Genomic DNA, 19,015 nt, shown 5'->3' with positions numbered 1-19,015 from the left:
ATGCGGGTTGCAGTATACAAAGCATGGTACTGAGTATTGTGAGAGTACTTGGCATTAAGACAGAGTCCTATTCTTTTTTTTTTTTTGCGGGTCTGGGGGTGGAACCCAGGGGCATTCGACCTCCGAGCTACACCCCCTGCCCTATTTTTTATTCTTTATTTTGAAACCGGGTCTCACTGAGTTGCAGAGGGCCTCACTAGGTAGTTGAGGCTGTCCGCGAACTGTGATCCTCCGGTCTCAGCCTCCCAAATGCTGGGATTACAAGTGTGCACCACCATGCCCGGCTGAGTCCTATTAATTAGTTTACTGCTGAGATTAAAAATACTATGACAATAAAAGAAATTACCAACCTAATAACACATGTACTGTAGTGAAGTTTTGAGGGAAGGGAAATGGGAAAATAAAGGTCCAATTAATAGATTCCCCTAGTAGGTTGCCCAGACTTTCTGTTTTGATTTTTTTTAAAGATGCTGAAATACTCAAAGATGGAGAAGGAGAGGCATGGTATTGTAGTCTGAGGAAATAGAGTCAAAGGTTCAAAAAATTTTAAAGTAGAGGCATTGCCTAATGGGGGACTTAATATAACTTTGTATGTCTAAACTATTACATACTGAAGCAATGAGCTTGAAATATGTTGAGATCTCTGGAATTATCCCTTTGGGCATGTTGTTGGATGTCTAAGTTCTATGTATGGTTAAGTACAATGGTGTTGCCTTCTGAATTGTGAGACTTTCTGAGTGAATTTGTTTCACCATTAAAACAGAGGATAGGACTGTAGGTCCTGTATTTTTGGGCTCTCTTTGGCTTTCTTGGGGACAGTCACTTATATGAATAGGATGTGACTAAAGGGAGGGGCACAGATTAGTCTGTGGGATGACTTATTATACAACTCTCAATCTCTTCTTGGCTTCTAGGATTGCAACTTGAATGAGAGACTTGAAATTGAATACAGTTTACTAGTGATTTAAATTTTCTTACTGGAATAACAGGGTAATGTTATTTTTCATTGTGGCCACTGTGTACTGCTAGAGAATTTACTATGTGGCTAGAACCAATCCATCCCTTACCTTGTTTTAAAATTCGAGCAAAAAAGGGAGGAGAACAAAGGTACTTGTCTTCTAATACTTCACAGATTGACACAGCATCAGAGTAGGGAGAGACTTAGAAATCATCAAGACCACCTCTTTTCCCTCATTATATAGACTGCGAAACCAATGTTTATTCGCCGATTTCTTGTAATTGTGGGATAAGCAAAATTAAACCAATTTCACCTGACCTCTCTGCTCTCTTTACCTCTATAATATGTCTGAGAAACCAGACCTCTTTTTTCCTTTGGAATAGCTGTAAGGTTAGAGAAAAATGAGCTAAATGATTCATTGGAATTTGCATCGAGCATTTATTATGATGATAGCCTTGACTTTGGGTTTATTTGGATAAGAATGTGATTATTCATAAGATGTTTCCTATAATTAAAGGTTTAAGGGAACTTAAGATCCTAGAGTTAGTAAAAAAAAAAAAAACACAAAATTACCTATTTCCTTTAATTCATGAGGTCTTAGATCCAAGCATGATTACCTGGCTGAACAAAATCATCTGACACTTGTACCCTCAATTAAAATAACAGGAATACAAGTTCTCCGTATTTGGCAAATGCAGCTAATAAAAGTGCTGCCTATTAATGCTTTGGTCCTTGCTTGAGGATTTCTAATATGGAGGTAGTTATGGCTAAATTTCTTTCTCATTCTTCTGTATTTTATCTTTCATTAGAAAATATGGTATGTAGTAATGTGACAATAAAGTCAAAGAAATGTCTCATTTTTCTTTACTCCGTTGTAAATAGAACATGTAAAGAACTGCATTATTTGCAGCCGGGAATGTTTCACCCTTGCTTTACTGTTCTTTTCTTGTGATCTGAGCTTGATCAGTAGAGAGAATGCAAGTTAAGAGGCAGAGGAAGCTCTTCTATCACTCTCTTGAGTAGGAGGAATTGTAATGAAGTATTATCTAGTATTCTTTTGTTCTTGAAGATGGAAGTGGACTCACAATTACTAATCAGAAAGAACTCCTCCAGTGGCTCTGTTATTCATGTGGCTATGTCAAAACCTTTTGTAATAATTTTAATAAAGTTATCCTTTACTAAAATATTTACATTCTAAGTACTTTTGCTAATAAGGTGCATTTAAAAATAGGAATAATAAAATAAAGAGGAGATGAAAAAATACTTATAAATTTAATTTTATTTCTGCTTTTATGAACATATTTTTCTTGTTGCCATGTACAATATTGCTGGAAGTTTAAACAGTTGCCTTAAGAGTAAAACAATTCGGTGAGAGACTTTTGACTTGGTACTTTGCTATTAAGAACAGGGATGCAGTGCTGACCTCAAAATTTTCTTTTACATTGTGTGGGGGAGCATAAAGGGACTCAGTGGTGACCCTATCAAATATTGCTAATGACCATAAAGAATACCAGATTTGTTCTAACTGCATTCTTTACTGTGTTTCATTTATCTCTTTGCACATGTGTAAAATCTGACACCTGGACTGGACTGTCACTTTATGTTGCAAAGGCCAGTTATACCATCCTTTAAGAGAGATGTAAAAAATCTGAGCATACCATAAACATAGATAAACTAAGAACATTCTCTTTATACACTTAGTTAAATATTTACAGCTCTTATAAACATGGAAATGCAGACTTAAATGACTGAACACCTAAAGGAATCTTACCTCAAAGCAGATTATTCATGTTTAATTTGGAACAATATATAGGCATATTTAAATTTTATCTGAGTTCTTATTCTGTCATATGCAAAATATAGTAAAGCTAAGTATTTTACTTCAGAAATAGAAATCACAGAATTTCTTAAAGATTCCATAACATTTTATCAGATACTTGTAATCTGAATCTGAGTTTGTGCAAAGCAGATAAATACTCCACTAACATCACAGTCTTTAAGAGTTTACAAAAATTTATGAGGGGGTTTGTTTTATCTGTCTCATTATTAATCTAAGCTTTCACATGGTCACTTGAACAATTCTAGACATACATAAACTGTAACACAAATTAACAATTGATGTTAAATATTATTTTTATTTGTGGCCAAATTCTTCAATCTGTGGTTCTTTTTTAATGAACAGAACTGAAAAGCATGGTATTAAAGAGTTACTGAAGTCTACAATAAATCACTGATAGAGCCGGAATTGGAGGTGTTGGCCTCCTGATATTGTCTACATGAGCCTCAAATCAAATCACCGTTTCATTGTGATCACCTATGTTAAGATTTTTCATTTGCTTTAGGAACATTGCCTAAAAAGAAAACTAAGAAAGAGAAATAAGCCAGGATGTAAATACATACTGCATGACTATAGGACCTGATATCCTATAGAAATCATGATATGGAATACCATGGCTACTTTGCCTCCCGTGAGAGGCTAGTCGATTCCAGCCTAATTATTGACATGGAAAAAATGGACCATGTATAATAACCTTGACAGAAATTAATTTTTTCCTAAGATTCTAATATGAAATATGTGGTAATTATGCATATTTACTGGGTCAACCAATTGCACAATAGCTGAAAAATTAGAAGGAATTATATCACTTGGATTAATATCTTCCTCATACTTCCCCACTCACTGCCAAGTGCCCTAGCCTCTAGTAACTGCTATTCTCTCTAGTGATCTATGAGATCATCTTTTTCAGATCCCACATATAAGTGAGATCATGCAGTATGTATTTATGTCCTGGCTTATTTCTCTTTCTTAGTTTTCTTTTTAGGCAATGTTCCTAAAGCAAATGAAAAATCTTAACATAGGTGATCACAATGAAACGATGATTTGATTCGAGGCTCATGTAGACAGTAGAGAATGATTTTGATTTATATGCATTCTACCTGTCAGATGATAGTTAATAGTATAAATGTGGGAGTAATTTAGAAAACCATTTCATCTCTAGCTCAGGAGAACTAATGTGAACAATTCGAATAGGCAGGTAACTAGCTGCATTGTCTCATTTTTAGTGCATTGTTAAACTGAAATTTTTAGTTACTCTCTGTGATTGTTAAGGTATGCCACGCTCACTGCATGTCATTTTAATGTTACCACTTGAGCCTCTGATGGGGAAAGAGATCGTTCTTTCAAAGCCTTGATATCACTAGCACACTCTGCTCATCATTTCCTATGATACTCCTTCACATCAGGAATCACTGATAGGCCTGCACACAGGCCAGCCTTTGTAAAGTGCCAAAAGTTAGAACTAAGAGCATTCCTAGGCTTCATTAAGGTAGGGAAGCAAGTGCCTGAGTCGCTATATTTCAGAACATCTGAGCTTAACGCTTCCTGGTCAAATCCTCTGAGAAATTTGCTGTCACTTCCTTAAACACACTGTTTTTGCACTCTCAGCCCCAGATTGGATTTCTTACTTAGTTACTTTAGACGCAAAGAAACCGTTTCCTTACCTTCAATTCTTCCTTACTTTGGCTTTCCAGATCATCATTCTACTAGAAACCTAAGTCCAATTCTGATTCTTTTCACAATTTTATTTATTCTGGCCATCTATTCCTAATGTTTCTCTCTACAATTTGAACCCATTTTCTGTTCCTAACTAGATCTAAAGTTTTACTTTTCATCAGTGTTGTCTCAATCTCAAAGCTCTGTTATTAGTCACATCTCAACCTATTGTATGCCCTACAGAATACAGACTATATTGTTTGTGAAACAATGTTTATAAATGCTTACACAAAGTGGGTGTGATAGCACACACCTGTAATCCAAGTACTTGGAAGGCTGAGACAGGTTTGTCTCAGATTCAAGGACAGCCTTAACAACTCAGGCGAGACCCTCAGAAACTTAGCAAAACCCTGTTTCAAAATAAAAAATGAAATAGGGCTGGATGTAGATTAGAGGTAGAATACTCCTGGGGTCAATCCCCAGTACCAAATAGAAAGGGGGGATTACACAAGGAGAATGGGATTATATGGTTTGTGTTTCCAGCATTGAGAATAATACTAATTTAGAAAATGAGTCCTTAGAAGTGTTGCAAACTTAATACAGGTACATATAAATAATCATCCTCTTGATTTCATTTTAATTACTATGCTGTTCACTTTTAGTGGACAAAATTAGAGACCGATATGTTTGTCTGGGAAAAATGAGTTTAATGAGTTCCTTGTAATGAAGGATACAAATTTCATATCTATCTACTCAGTAGTTCCCAAGTGATGATCTCAAGACTTGTATCAAAATGACAATTGTACTAGTTTGGGACACTTTTTTTAAAAAAAAAATTTAATGCTGGGGCTCCAATCTCAGATATTCTGAATCAGGAGTTTGGGAATGAATCCTAGATATCTGCTTTCTTAAAGTGGCCTAGGTGATTCCACTGCACAGCCAAAATTGGCAGTTCTTAGAGAATGTTTCAGAGTTCCTCCAGCTCTCTGTTTCCATGATTTGAGAATTCAAAAAGCCTCTTACCACCTGCCACAGAAAAATAAAAATATTTCCATACTGAACTGTTGTTGTTTAGTGATAATGATATCTACTGCCTAAGATTTATATGTGTAAAAGTGTGCCTATCAGTGAAGAATGCAGATTGAAGCCAAAGAACAGGCAAAGCAGATCAAAGAATTGCATGAATGTCCTCAAGCACATCTGTGAGATTTTTTTTTTTTTTTTTTTGTGTGTGTGTGTGTGTGTACGCACATATGCGCATGTGCAATACTGGGGCATGAACATAGAGCTGGGATATTCTACCTCTGAACAACACTTTCTGCCCATATTTTATTTACTTTTCAAACAGGGTCTTGCTAGTTTGCTGAGAATTTTGCTATATTGCTGAGGCTGTCCTTAAATTTGTGGTCCTCCTGTCTCAGCCTCCCAAATACTAGAATTGCAGTCATGCACCACCACACCTGGCTAGGTTTTCACTGTTACAGATCTCTTGGGGAGTGCATGCAGAAATCATCCATCATTAGTCATAAGTCAATATGAAGTGAATTTAGGTACTCTGAACTTAGAAACTCTTTCTGGGCTATGGCTTTGAAAAAACAATGCAAACCCAGAGTAGTAATTTGTAATTTTGCAATCTAGGTAGAAACATTTAGAAATTCTGATGTTCTTTATATTTTATTTTGGTAGAGAGGGAACTGACTTGAATTTTTTTTCTAGTCTCCAAGAGCGATGAGAAAGATTGAGCAAACCCGCTTCTTTCTGTTGGTGTTGTAAAATAGCATTATTTGGGATGCTTACCATTTATTTATTTGACTTTTCCCTTGTACTAAAAATAACAAGAAATATGTCTTTATTAAGGATACTTTTAATACATTTCTTTCTCTTTTTGGAAGGGGTAACTGGGGATTTAACCAATGGGCATTCTACTTCGGAGGTTTACTTCCAGCCTTCTTTTATTTTTTATATTTTTTTGAAACAGGGTCTCCCTAAGTTGCAGAGGGCTTTGATAAATTGGCAATACTGTTCCTTGCACCTGTAATCTTCCTGTTTCAGCTTCCCAAGTGTTGGGATTACAGGCATACACCAGCACACCTGGTTTTTAATATCCTTCCGTAAGATGGTGAAGAGGGCATTAGAACTTGGCTGTATTGCTCATGGATTCAAGAACTGGTAAATGGTATCGGGATCTCTATTTCTCAAATAGTTAAGGAAGTGATATTAGAGTAGTGGAAAGTTGTTTTCATGATCCCTTCCATTCTGAAAATTAACACATTGCATACATTTTAACCCCAAAATGAGAGTAGAAGCACAAATATCGTGTGAATGATATTTGCTATTCCTCAATTTAAAATCTTAAACTATATTGATATGTTAGGATTTACTTCGGAGCTTCCTGAAAATGCAAAATGTTACTTGGCTTCTAAATCTTAGATTTACATATTTGCTGAATCTCATTTATCATAGGAAGCAAGAAACAGCTGTACCCTTCCTGGAGTTGATTGTTCAGTCAAAACCTTCTAAGACATTAATTAGGAAGATTAATGTTTAATTTTCTTTATTAATAGAAGAAGATTCTTGTTAAGAAGGTAATGAATATACACTCACTTCCCAGAACATGTTATCAGAAGGTGAATAATACCATATATTTTTATTTTTCTTCTTCTTCTATTTTTTTTTTTTTTTTTTTTGGTGGTACTGGGGTTCCTGGAAGCCCTTCAACCTCCGGGTTACACTCCCAGACCTATTTTTACATTTTTATTTGGAAACAGGGTCTTCTAAGCCGGCACGCGCGGCTGGCTTCGAACCTGTGCGATCCTCCTGTCTCTGCCTCCCAAGCGCGGGGATTACAAGTGTGCGCCAACACGCCCGGCGAATACCATATGTTTTTTAAGCAATGGTATATTTCCAACCTTGAGAAAATTTCACAGAATTGGGGAGGTTATACAGAGGCAAACTCATTACCCAGGTATTTGGTAGATATTTTTACCAAAGGTTACTATTAAAACAAAAACCACCCAAAGTAGGAAAAGGTTAACTGGGTTTGCAGCTGCTTATAGTAGAAATCACAAAGAAGTACAGTGTCTTGGTTAAAGGAGAAAGAACACCAAGGAGATCAATAATAAATAGTACTCAAGTTTTTGAGAAGTTATAACAAAACTTGGGCCTTAACGAAGTGTTTGAAACCTATCAGAAGTCTAAGACTATTTTTAAGGCTCTATGGGTATTTCTAGATGTATTTGTTTCATGTGGGTACTGCAGTTTGATGGAGACACAAAAGTAAGTACCTTGCAGTATCACATAGAAAGTGCAAATTTTAGAAATAAATAATCCAATCAATGAGAATGTGAGAAGTTATAAAGTGAACATCACGTGCAAACTTGATAGGCAGATCAAGAAAAAATTTGGTGAAATTGTTTAAAAGCAGTAGTAAGGTTTGAAGTTAACTCAAAAGAAACTAATTTACTGGTGTGGTATCCTATCTATTTGGTGATCATGGTAAAAGTGGGGAAAAAAATTTAATAGCCTTTTTGTCCAATAAAGTATAAAGGTCATAGTAACTCTATAATTGGCTGTCTCTTGAAATTGATGCTTAGGTGAAATTGTAGTAAATGTGGCACTAGTGATTGAACCCAGAGGCCTTCTACCTCTGAGCTACAACCCCAGCCCTATTTTTATTTTTTTTTATTTTGCAACAAGATCTCTCTAGGTTGATGACAATTTCGCTCCATTGCCAAGGTTATCATCAAATCTATGATTCTTTGGTCTAAGCCTTCTAAGTACTTAGATTTTCAGTATGTGTCACTGCACCCAGCTTAAAATAATTTAATAATGTAATTTGGGGGGAAATTTCAGAAATATTGTGGTTCCATTTGATCAGTATATCTTTAGCAATATAAGTTAAAGTAAGGATAAAAAGATTATCCTATGGGAGTAAAATTTTAATTCAAAATTGTATATTAAAAGATAAAGAATATTTCTTAGCTAGGTGAGATGATGCTCATCTATAATCCCAGTACCTTGGGAGGCTAAGACAGGCAAGCCAGCCTCAGCAACTTACTGAGACGAGACCCTATTTCCCCCAAAAATAAAAAAGGGCTGGAGTTACAGCTTGGAGGAAGAATGCCCCTGAGTTTTATCTCCAGCACCACGAGGGGAAAAATAATATTTCTTTATCAAAAAAGAACCGTGAATTTGTAAATCTAAGTCACACATACACATTTGTTAACCTAAAAACCTATACTTCATTCATTACTGATTTTATTGTAGCAATGTTAAATTATTCTTGTACCCCACTGTGAAATGAGCTGCAAGAGTTCTTTTATATATTTTTAATTATAATTTTAATTGTACATATTTATGGAGTACTTTGTGATCATTTGAAACACGGATACAGTATGTAACAAACCAGAGTAGTTAACATTTACATGTTCCTAATATTTTTTTTAATTTTTGATTGACATATAATAATTTTATATACTTATATGGTCAAATATGAGCTTCCACTGCATGTATATAATATGTACTAATTAGAGCAGTTAACATTTCTATCTTTTTATCATTGCTCTGTGTTTAGAACTTTCAAGTTCCTCTCTTTGAGTTATTCCCAAAATATATAATAGGTTATCATGAACTATAGTCCTTTTACTCTTCCATATAGCACTAGAACTTATTTCTTCTAATTTGGAAACTATCATCAAACTTCCCATAACCCACCCACTGCATTTCAGCCTTTAGTTATCACTGTTAAGCATTCTGACTATTTACCTTTATAAAACATGCACATAGAGAAAAAAATATATTTTTTTCTTTGTTTGATTTATTTTGCTCAAAATAATATCCTCCAGCTCTATTTTGCTATGAATGATAGGTTAGCATCTCTTTTTAAGGCTGAATAATATCCCATCATATACAATACACACCACATTTTCATTCTTCATTCACCCTTTAATTGAAATCTAGATCGATTTCCTCTCTTAGCTATTATGTTTAAAAGAGTAATATACATGGGCATGGCACAGGTGTCTCTTTAATATGCTGATTTTTGAACATATACACTGAAGTGAGATAGCTGGATTACAAGAAAGAACTGCTTTTAGTTCCATAAGGTACCTTTATATTATTCTCCATAGTGACTGTAATAGTTTACATTCCCACTAAGAGTATATGAAAGCTCAATTTTTTTGCTCATTCTTTCCAGAATTTGGTATTTTTTTTATTTTGGCTTTATCCATTCTAATTGGCATAAGAAGATATTTAATTGTGGGTTTTGCTTGCATTTGCCTGGTAACTAATGAAGTTAGGCATTTTTCAAAAATCTGCTGGTCACTTGAATTTCTTATTTTGAGAAGTGTCTATTTACATCATTTGCCCCCTCCCTTGCTTTGGTGCTAGGGATTAAACTCAGGGACATTCTACCTCTGAGCTACAGTCTCAGAACTTTTTATTTTTTGTTCTTGAATTAGGGTCTCATTAATTGCTAAAGCTGGCTTTAAAGCTGTGATCCTCCTGTCTCAGACTTCCAATTATAGGGATTACAGGCATGTGCCACCACGTGCACACAATCCATTTTATTTATTCTTTTTGATACTGTGTATTGAATCCAGGGGCATTCTACCTCCAAGGCACACCCTCAGCCCTTTTTTATTTTTATTTTTTATTTTGAAACAGGTCTCACTAAGTTGCTGAGGCTAGCCTAAAACCTGTTATCCTCTTGTCTCAGCCTTTTCAAACTGAGATTACAGGCATGTAATCCGTGCCTAGATTCCCATTAAAAAATGGATTGTTTGTTGCTGATAAGTTTTTAAAGTTCTTAAATTCTTGTTGATTTATTTATGTTTTTGCATATTAAACTAGGGCCTCATGTATTGTAGCCAGGTCGTCTAGCCCAATAAATATTATGAATATTAATCCCATGTTAGATAAATCGTTTCACAAATATTTTCCCACTTTTTATCTTTTCTCTTAACTTTGTTGATCATCCCTTTGCCGTAGAGAAGTGTCTTCATTTGATATTATCCCATTTGTCTAATTTTATTTTTTTTTCCTGTGCTTTGGCGGAGAGTGCTTAATAAAGGCATGGAATTTTATTGTAGCCATTCATGAGAGCATTTCACATCCTAAGCAAAGACAAGAAAGGTTCACGTCTTTTGTGTTCTGTGTTGTTTAGATGGTGCTTTGGGATTTTAGGTGGATAACTTAAATGTTTGAGTCAGAGACAGAGGAGAGTTAAAAGATAATATTGTTTGAATTTAAAAATGTTAATGTTTCATGTAAAATTAAGATGTTCTCTCACAATTGCTACATTTGTATTAATATGCAAAGTGTATATAATCTGCTGCTTTATTACAAAATGTATTTTTTTCCTTTGGAAGACCCCAGAGACTGTGTTGGCTCTATGGGATTGTGGTAATAAGATCAGCAAAACCCACTTGGTTGGGTAATCCAGTAGAATATGGATTAGCTGGCTCCTTGGGATTGCAATTGTTCTAACAAAGCAAATAGGAAGGTTTGAAAGGAGTTTGTATGCTTTAATAAATCAAGAAATGATAAATATTCAAAGAAATTAAAATGTCATTTACCTTGATATGATCAGCATCCATTGCATACATGTATTGAATTATACTGTAGCTAATAAATACATAAAATTAAAATAATAAAAACTGAAATCCTATAAAAAGTATTATTGTCTTATGTGGTTTTATTTTACTTTATTTAAATTTTATTTAAAACATGTGTGTTCTTTCTCTCTTTTGTCCTCCCATTAGAATAACATAGCTGACCCTGAAGAATTATTCACAAAGTTAGAACGTATTGGAAAAGGCTCATTTGGAGAAGTTTTCAAAGGAATCGATAACCGTACTCAGCAAGTGGTTGCTATTAAAATCATTGACCTTGAGGAAGCAGAAGATGAAATAGAAGACATTCAACAAGAAATAACTGTTTTAAGTCAGTGTGACAGCTCATATGTAACAAAATACTATGGGTCATATTTAAAGGTAATGTGTATGCTATATTATTTGTCGTAAGGTATTTTCATTATGTTTTTCTTTCTTTAATTCTATTTTCAGAAGTCAATGTCTTAAATTAGGATTTGGCAGTCTTTGGCCTTTAGGCAGAATACAGCTTCATTTATAGTGCCAAATAAATAATAATAAGCTGTATCCTGAATCATCCCAGGACTTCTTAGCAGTTTAATCTACCTGAACTTTTGATTCTGTGTCAGAGTAGAAATGTAGCATCTGGTCCTTGAGACTTAGCCCTTGTCATGAGAAAGCAATCCCCTTTGATTTCCACACACTATTCCCAAGAGTCCAAGCTGTCACAATCTAAAAATTGAGTTATGATGGTTATTTACAGATTTCTCTTTCCCACCAGCTGTGACCTTCTTGATTACACACAGTTCAGCTTAAACATTCTTGGTTTCTAAATTCACACAGAGTATGGCAAATTTCAGATATATGATAAATATAATCATTCATTGCCATCCTCAAGACATGAGAAGGATAGCAGGTTTGTGGGAAGCCTCTGCAACTTAGTGAGACCCTCCTCTATTTAGTGTGACCCTGTTTCAGAATAAAAAATAAAATAGGGCTAAGGGTGTACCATCTCCAGTACCACAAAAAAAGGGGGAAAAGGAAAAAGAGCTAGAGAACACTAGCTTAGGTTGTGGTTGAAAGTTTTTTAATTCACATTTTTATACATTGTAATTATACATCAGAGTGAGGCTCAAAGTCATATAAATATACATGCATATAGCACTTGGTATATTTTCCTCCACATCCTATGTCCCTCCCCCATCCTTAAACATATTAGTGAAATTGGTCGTGATATGTTCATATGTGGAAATAGCATTATTTGAACTATTTCTTTCCTTAATCCTCCTTTTACTCTTCCCCCCTTTCCACCAATTTAATTATTGGTGTCTCTCCTCATTTATCTGAGTGATATCACTTTTGTTTTCTATTTTCTTCCTAACTTCCAAATATGAGTAAAAACAAATCCTGGACTTTCTGAGATTGACTGGTCTCACTTAGCATAGTATTCTCCAGTTCCATCTATTGTCCTGCAAGTGATGTAATTTTGTCCTTCTTAATGGATAAGTAAAATTCCATTGTTTGTTTACACCATGTTTCCTTTATCTGTTTACTGACACCTAGTTTGGTTCTATAATTTGGCTATTGTAAATTTTACTGCTATAAACATAGGTATGCATGTATAAAATTTGATTTATCTTAAAATTAAAATTATTCTAGTATTGAAATTTTACAAAGGAATACATCTTTGACTTCCAAGTTTACAGCAGGGATGGGGTTGTTTCTTGCTTTACATTGATTTTCTGAAGATTTGGTGTAGCCAGTTATCTCTTCCAGATATGATGGCCTGGTTTGGTATCAAAAGATCTTCCCCTGCGAGGATGTGAGAGCATTAGCCAGGTGGGCTGTAGTGGTTCTGGTATCATTTAACGTGATCCAGCATAATCTTCATGTCCTCTGTCAACTAAGGTCGGTATTATAAAATATTGCAGTGACCTTTGGCGGCCAATGCCATCTGAACTAGTAGCCAGAGTTGATACTGAGTGCCTTCAATGTCTGTGGCTGATAGGATTTGCAAAATTCTTTTTCTTCCACTGGGGAAATCATGATTGAAGCAATTTGTTCTGGTCCTGTGTCTGGCTTACGTGTGTGCTCTAGGTGGCTGCAGCCAGTGGAGTCGGTTTGGAATCAGCATGGAACTGGGATGGGCATGGCTGTTGTGGGGCCCAGGGCATTAATTTGCAGGTACCCAAAATGGAGACACCCCAGCTGCTGCATTGGGAATGGTCCACAAGGCGCTGGTGCTGTGAAGGTAGTGGAGGTGGAATGTCCAGCTTGCACACTGATATGATGGCATAGGGAAGAGCACCTCTGAGGTTGTGGTGCAGCAGTCCAGAGTGTACACATGTGCAAGAAGTGATAAAGTGTGCAACATCTTTTTGTGTCTGTGGTTGTGTTTTCTGTGGCATGGGTGGGTACAGTGCCAAAACAGCTCACAGCCACAACGTATGTTGTCTCTCTAAGAGCTGTTCAATGTGTGTTGGGAGCAAGGATATGCACAGTGACCCTGGCTCTGATTAGATTTGAGATATGGCTGGCTATGGTGGTGACTCTCTTGTCTGAGTCAAGGTGGGTACAGTTCAGAGCACTTGCTGTCTTTTCAATGGCCACTGGTATGCAGAGTGTGGGCACATGCAGGAAAATCTTGCTTCTGGCCAGGGTGTGAGCCAGCTCTCTGAGGCAGTGACTCAGGTGTCTGAGTGTCTGGTTTCTCAGGTATGCTAATACCAGCATCATCCATCCTGTGAGATTGTGTTGGATTGTATTGTAGATTCTTAAATCATCCTTTGAAGACTAACAGGGTTATTTTGGTTTGTGGATAGCCGTGTTTGTTTTTGCTTGCAGGAAGGGTGGTGAAGACAGGTATATTTCTTACTCTATCTTGGTGACTTCACATTGCTTTCTTGATATATCTGTCTTTATATTCAGTTAATATAAATTGAAGAATTCATCAATTTCACTGCATTTTCACGAAGCCTAATATTAGATTTATTCTAACATTATATGAAGTAGGACATTAGATGAATGGGGAATGTACTAAATAATGGAAATTCTATGACTAAGATTTGTGGAAGGTACAAATAAAACAAAAATAAGCAAGTACTCACTCACTTGTATTATTTTTTATGAATGATATGAAAAACAGGCCTCCAAGAGAGGCTGATAATACAAGTCATTTCTATCCAATTTTAGCATTTATTTCTACTTGTTATATGCTACTTTATTTTCCTACATATGTAATTTTTGGTGTCTTGCAACATGCTTTTGCTTTTTTTCTTAAAAAGGTAGTTTTGCAATTTGTATTTATTTATAGAAATATTATGAGTGATCACCCAATCTCATTATTCTTATATTCTCTTCCTAATTCTTTCAGCAGACTTGGTTGTAGGCAGTCCCAGGGATTTGTTGGTGTGTGTGTGTGTGTGTGTGTGTGTGTGTGTGTGTGTGTGTGTGTGATTATTGCTCATTCTCATTTACTCTTTCTGGATTGAATTCTGGTAATTCCAGACCCAGTCTAGAGCAAACTTGAGCCCTTGCTATTTTTAGGTGCCTATAACAGATAAGCTATTTTTGGTGACTGTCTTAAAATATTAAATAAGCCCTATTTAAAATGGATGCTTTATAAAAATTTAAAAATAAAATGGATGATTTATATATTATAATGAAAATAAGTAGTGATATGGAGTCAAATCTTTTACTGTTTTCTTAGAACCTTTGCTCATATTTGGCACTTTAATGCAAAATGTGTTATAGCACTGTATTTTTTATTTTTAAAATATCACATTTAAGAAATTATTTTCAAAAATTAGTACAACAGTATACATATACTAGTCATCCAATAATTACTGAATCTTAAAATAAAATAAAAACTTAGTTTTTGTTTTGTCTCAAAACTTGATTGTATTGTATTCAGAGCAATGAGTGATTTGTCCTAGATGTTTCCTAAGGGATTAAACTGAATTATTATTCTTATCTACTGTATCAATCATTAATTCAAATCTATAAGTACAGAGAATACTTTGAAGAATGTGTTTCATAATAAAAGTATAGAAATGCTTACATGGCTGATACTGATTTTTTCTTCTCTTATTTGGTGCTGGTTATTGAACTCAAGGACACCGTGCCTCTGAGCTATATCCCCAGACCATTTTTTTAATTTTTGAAACAGGGTCTCACTAAGTTACTGAGGGCCTTGCTAATTTGTTGAGGCTATTCTTGAAGCTGCAATCCTCTTATCTCAGCCTCCAAAATAGGCATTGCAACACCATGCTCTGTTTGATACTAATTATTTCTATCCTGAATCTGTTTAAAGTACTGCAGAAAATAAAGTAAATAAGTGTGTGCGCGCATGTGTGTGTATGAATATATATATATATATATATATAGAGAGAGAGAGAGATGTCTTATAATTTTATAACTATTAATACTTATCTAGACTACTTTCTTAATTTAAGCAATTCATTTATTTTCTATTTATATTAATCATAGAATGATTATGTTTACGTTCATCATTCTCTTAATTAAAATCATATCAAATATAACGGGGCCAGGTACACAGCACACTCCTGTAATCCCAGTACTTGGAAGGCCAAGATAGGAGTATCACAGATTCGAGGCCAGCACACAGTAACTTAGCAAAACTGTGTTTCAAATTCTTTTATCATCCATAATTGTCATCACAACTTAACAAATAAAATCTTCACATATTAAGAAAAAACAAATTCTTTTTAAAGAAAGTGGGGCAGGGTGTGACTTAGAGGTAGAAAGACTCTGGATTCAATCTCTAGTACCACAAAATATAACTGTTTAAGGTAGTCAACATAATTTGTTTTTTGTTTTGTTTTTGCAGTACAGGAGTTGAACCCAGGGGCATTCTAACTCCAAGCTAAACCCTCAACCCTATTTTTAATTCTTTATTTTGAAACAGGTCTCAGTGGGTTGTGAAGGGCCTCACTAATTAGCTGAAGCTAGCCGCAAACCTGCTATCCTCCTGTCTCAGAATCCCAAGTACTGGGATTACAAGCGTGTGCCACCACATCCAGCTTTAGTCAACACAATTTAAGGCCACATTCTCTTAATATCATCAGGGAACAGCATTATCCATCAACGTGTGTACCTTTTGTGGCCCATCCTTACATTTGAGATGGCAGGAGATTTTGTGACTCAAATTAATTGAGTAACATAGTATATGGATTTTTTTCTCAGGGTGTTATTAGACACTATAGCATTCATAATCAAGACCTCTAAGCTGGAGAAAAAAGTTATTGCATTTTAGAGAAAATTAAATGCTCTCCAAAACTGTGTATAGTTAAAGTAATTTCCTTGACATGTATAAAAAAGCTACTAGGTGTTCATTTTTACTGAGCTCAGTGTATAACTTTATTTTTAAAAACAAGAGGAAACACCAGACAAACATTTAGTGTAACCACAGTGTTTACTTTTAATTTTAGTTCACTGAAGATTTTCTTGACAAAGTTAGTCTTTATGAAGAGCACTAAAATAAGCAAACCTTTCCCTTCTGATCTCATAATGTTACAAAAATCTTTTGATCTTTAAATATTTTTCTAGTTCAATTTAAATCTTAAAGTGAAACTCACTCAGGCAATGAGTAGAATTTGAACCATGTCTTTATTTACTGCTGAAAATAGCCTTTATATTTATATTTATGATAAGGAAACATCACCCCCACATGTATACATATATACCATCACCAATATTTATTTTAAGAAGAATTTAATGAATAAAGTAAATATTCTAGAATACATTTTGTATAGTTTTCTGGTCTCATTTTTCAATAAAACTTTGTGTGTCCATATATCTACCATATGTTCAGTATCTCTGGAATATTGTTTATTTTAAAAATTGGAAGGAGTTATGTCAGGCATGGTGGCACACGCTTGTAATTCCCACACTTGGGAGGCTGAGACAGGAGAATCTCACAGATTTGAAGCCAGCCTCAGGTGAGGCTTTCAGCAACTTAGTGAGGCCCTCTTTCCAAATAAAATATAAAATAGGTCTAGGAGTATATCCCGGAGGTAGAAAGCTCCTGGGTTCCAACCCTAGTACCACCCCCCCCAAAAAAATGAAAGGAGTTATATAAAACTTGAAGTAAACTGAATATTGAAAAGTTTTCATTTTAAAACATTCTTTTTTTTTCTAAAAATAAAGATAAACTAGACATGGTGGCTCATGGATGTAATCCCAGTACTTGAAAGACTGAGACAATGATTACAGATTCAAGGCCAAAATATAAGAACTCAGCGAGATCCTGTTTCAAAATAAAAACCATGGCTGGGGGTGTAGCTTAGAGATTGAATTTCCCTGGGTTCAATTCCTAGTACAAAAAAGAAAGAAGAAAGAAGAAAGAAGAAAGAAAGAAAGAAAGAAAGAAAGAAAGAAAGAAAGAAAGAAAGAAAGGAAGGAAGAAAGGAAGGAAGGAAGAAAGAGAAAGAAAGAGAGAGAAGCTGTTTCTGAGTATTCTGAGATCTTGAAATTAGCAGAAAAGACTTCAAAGCAGCCATTATTAATATGTTTAAAGAATTTCCTCAAATGGCCAATAAATGTATGAAAAAGTGCTCAACATCATTGGCAATCAGAGAGATGCAAATCAAAACTACCCTGAGATTTCACCTAACTCCCACTAGAATGGCAATCATTCAAAACACAAACAACAACAAATGCTGGCGAGGATGTGGAGAAGTGGGAACTCTAAGACATTGTTGGTGGGATTGCAAATTAGTGCAGCCACTTTGGAAAACAGTATGGAGAATCCTCAGAAAAATAGGAACAAATCTACCATTCGATCCAGCAATACCACTTCTGGGTATCTACCCAAAAGAATGGGAACCAAACTACCAAACTAATGCATGTGTATCTATGCTCATAGCTGCACAATTCTCAATTACCAAACTATGGAACCAGCCAATATGTCCATCAACAGGTGAATAGATTACAAAACTATGGGATATGTACACAATGAAATTTTACTCAGCCATAAATAAGAACAAAATTATGTCATTTGCATGGAAATGAATGGAACTGGAGAACATTATGCTAAGTGAAATTAGTCGGTCACAAAAAGTAAGAAATTGGATGCTCTCCCTAATATGCTAGGGAGAAAATGATCATAGGAGAGGAACTCTAGACGAAGAAGGAGAAACTATAGATGAGCAAATAAAGCAACCTAACTGAGGGGAATGGGAGGGGGAAGAGAAAAATTCCCTAAGGTACATGACATACATTCACAAACATATCAAAGTCAATCACTAAGCCAAACATCAGAAACAGGAAGGGAGGAGCAAATGGGGTGGGAATTGGGGAAAGGCTAAATGAGTCATGTGTGTATGTATGCCTCTACCATTTTATAACCCATTAAGATGTGTGACTACAATGCACCTATTAAAAAGACAGTGTTATGGTAAAAAAAAATTTTTTAAATGCTAGGGGTGTAGCTGGAAGGCATAAGGCTCCCTGGGTTCAACCCATAGTACAGAGAGAGACAGAGAAGAGACAGAGACAGAGACAGAGCGGGGGAGAAAAAAAGAGAGAAGATTAATTAAAGGAAATTATGATAACACTGATGCCCAGAATAGAGGATCTCAATATGGGCATATAATTTATGCAAAATAACCATGCAAATTGGGAAATAGAAAGTAATTGAAATTTAAATTCACTTTAGGGACTTCTTCCATTTGTACAGGCTTATGGCTTCTCTAGCTACACTTATCTACAGAAGTAACAATCAAAAGGAGAAAACCTGTTGGGCGTGGTGGCGCACGCTTGTAATCCCCGCGCTTGGGAGGCAGAGACAGGAGGATCGTGCAGGTTGGAAGGCAGCCGCGCTGGCTTAAGAGACCCTGTTTCCAAATAAAAAGTATAAAATAGGTCTGGGAGTATAGCCCCGAGGTAGAAGGGCTTCCAGGAACCCCAATACCACCAAAAAATAGAGAAAACCAGAAAAGTTCTCAGGTG

General features: G+C 35.4%; 1 protein-coding gene across 2 annotated transcripts in view; it reads left to right on the top strand.

The window, feature by feature from the left end:
- Positions 1 to 19,015, top strand: part of STK26 (serine/threonine kinase 26) — a gene marked incomplete at both ends in the record, with an annotated part of 60,543 nt that overhangs the window by 21,638 nt on the left and 19,890 nt on the right. For both annotated transcript variants that reach the window (XM_080718683.1, XM_080718684.1), the window contains one exon: positions 11,216 to 11,446. In XM_080718683.1, the coding sequence (XP_080574809.1) occupies positions 11,216 to 11,446 (231 nt within the window). The remainder of the gene's footprint in view (positions 1 to 11,215; positions 11,447 to 19,015) is intronic.

Source organism: Muscardinus avellanarius, assembly GCF_963383645.1.
Source record: "Muscardinus avellanarius genome assembly, chromosome: X".
NCBI lineage: Eukaryota > Metazoa > Chordata > Mammalia > Rodentia > Gliridae > Muscardinus > Muscardinus avellanarius.
The sequence above is the reverse complement of the archived record's forward strand: the minus strand, read 5'-3'. Positions and strand labels throughout refer to the sequence as shown.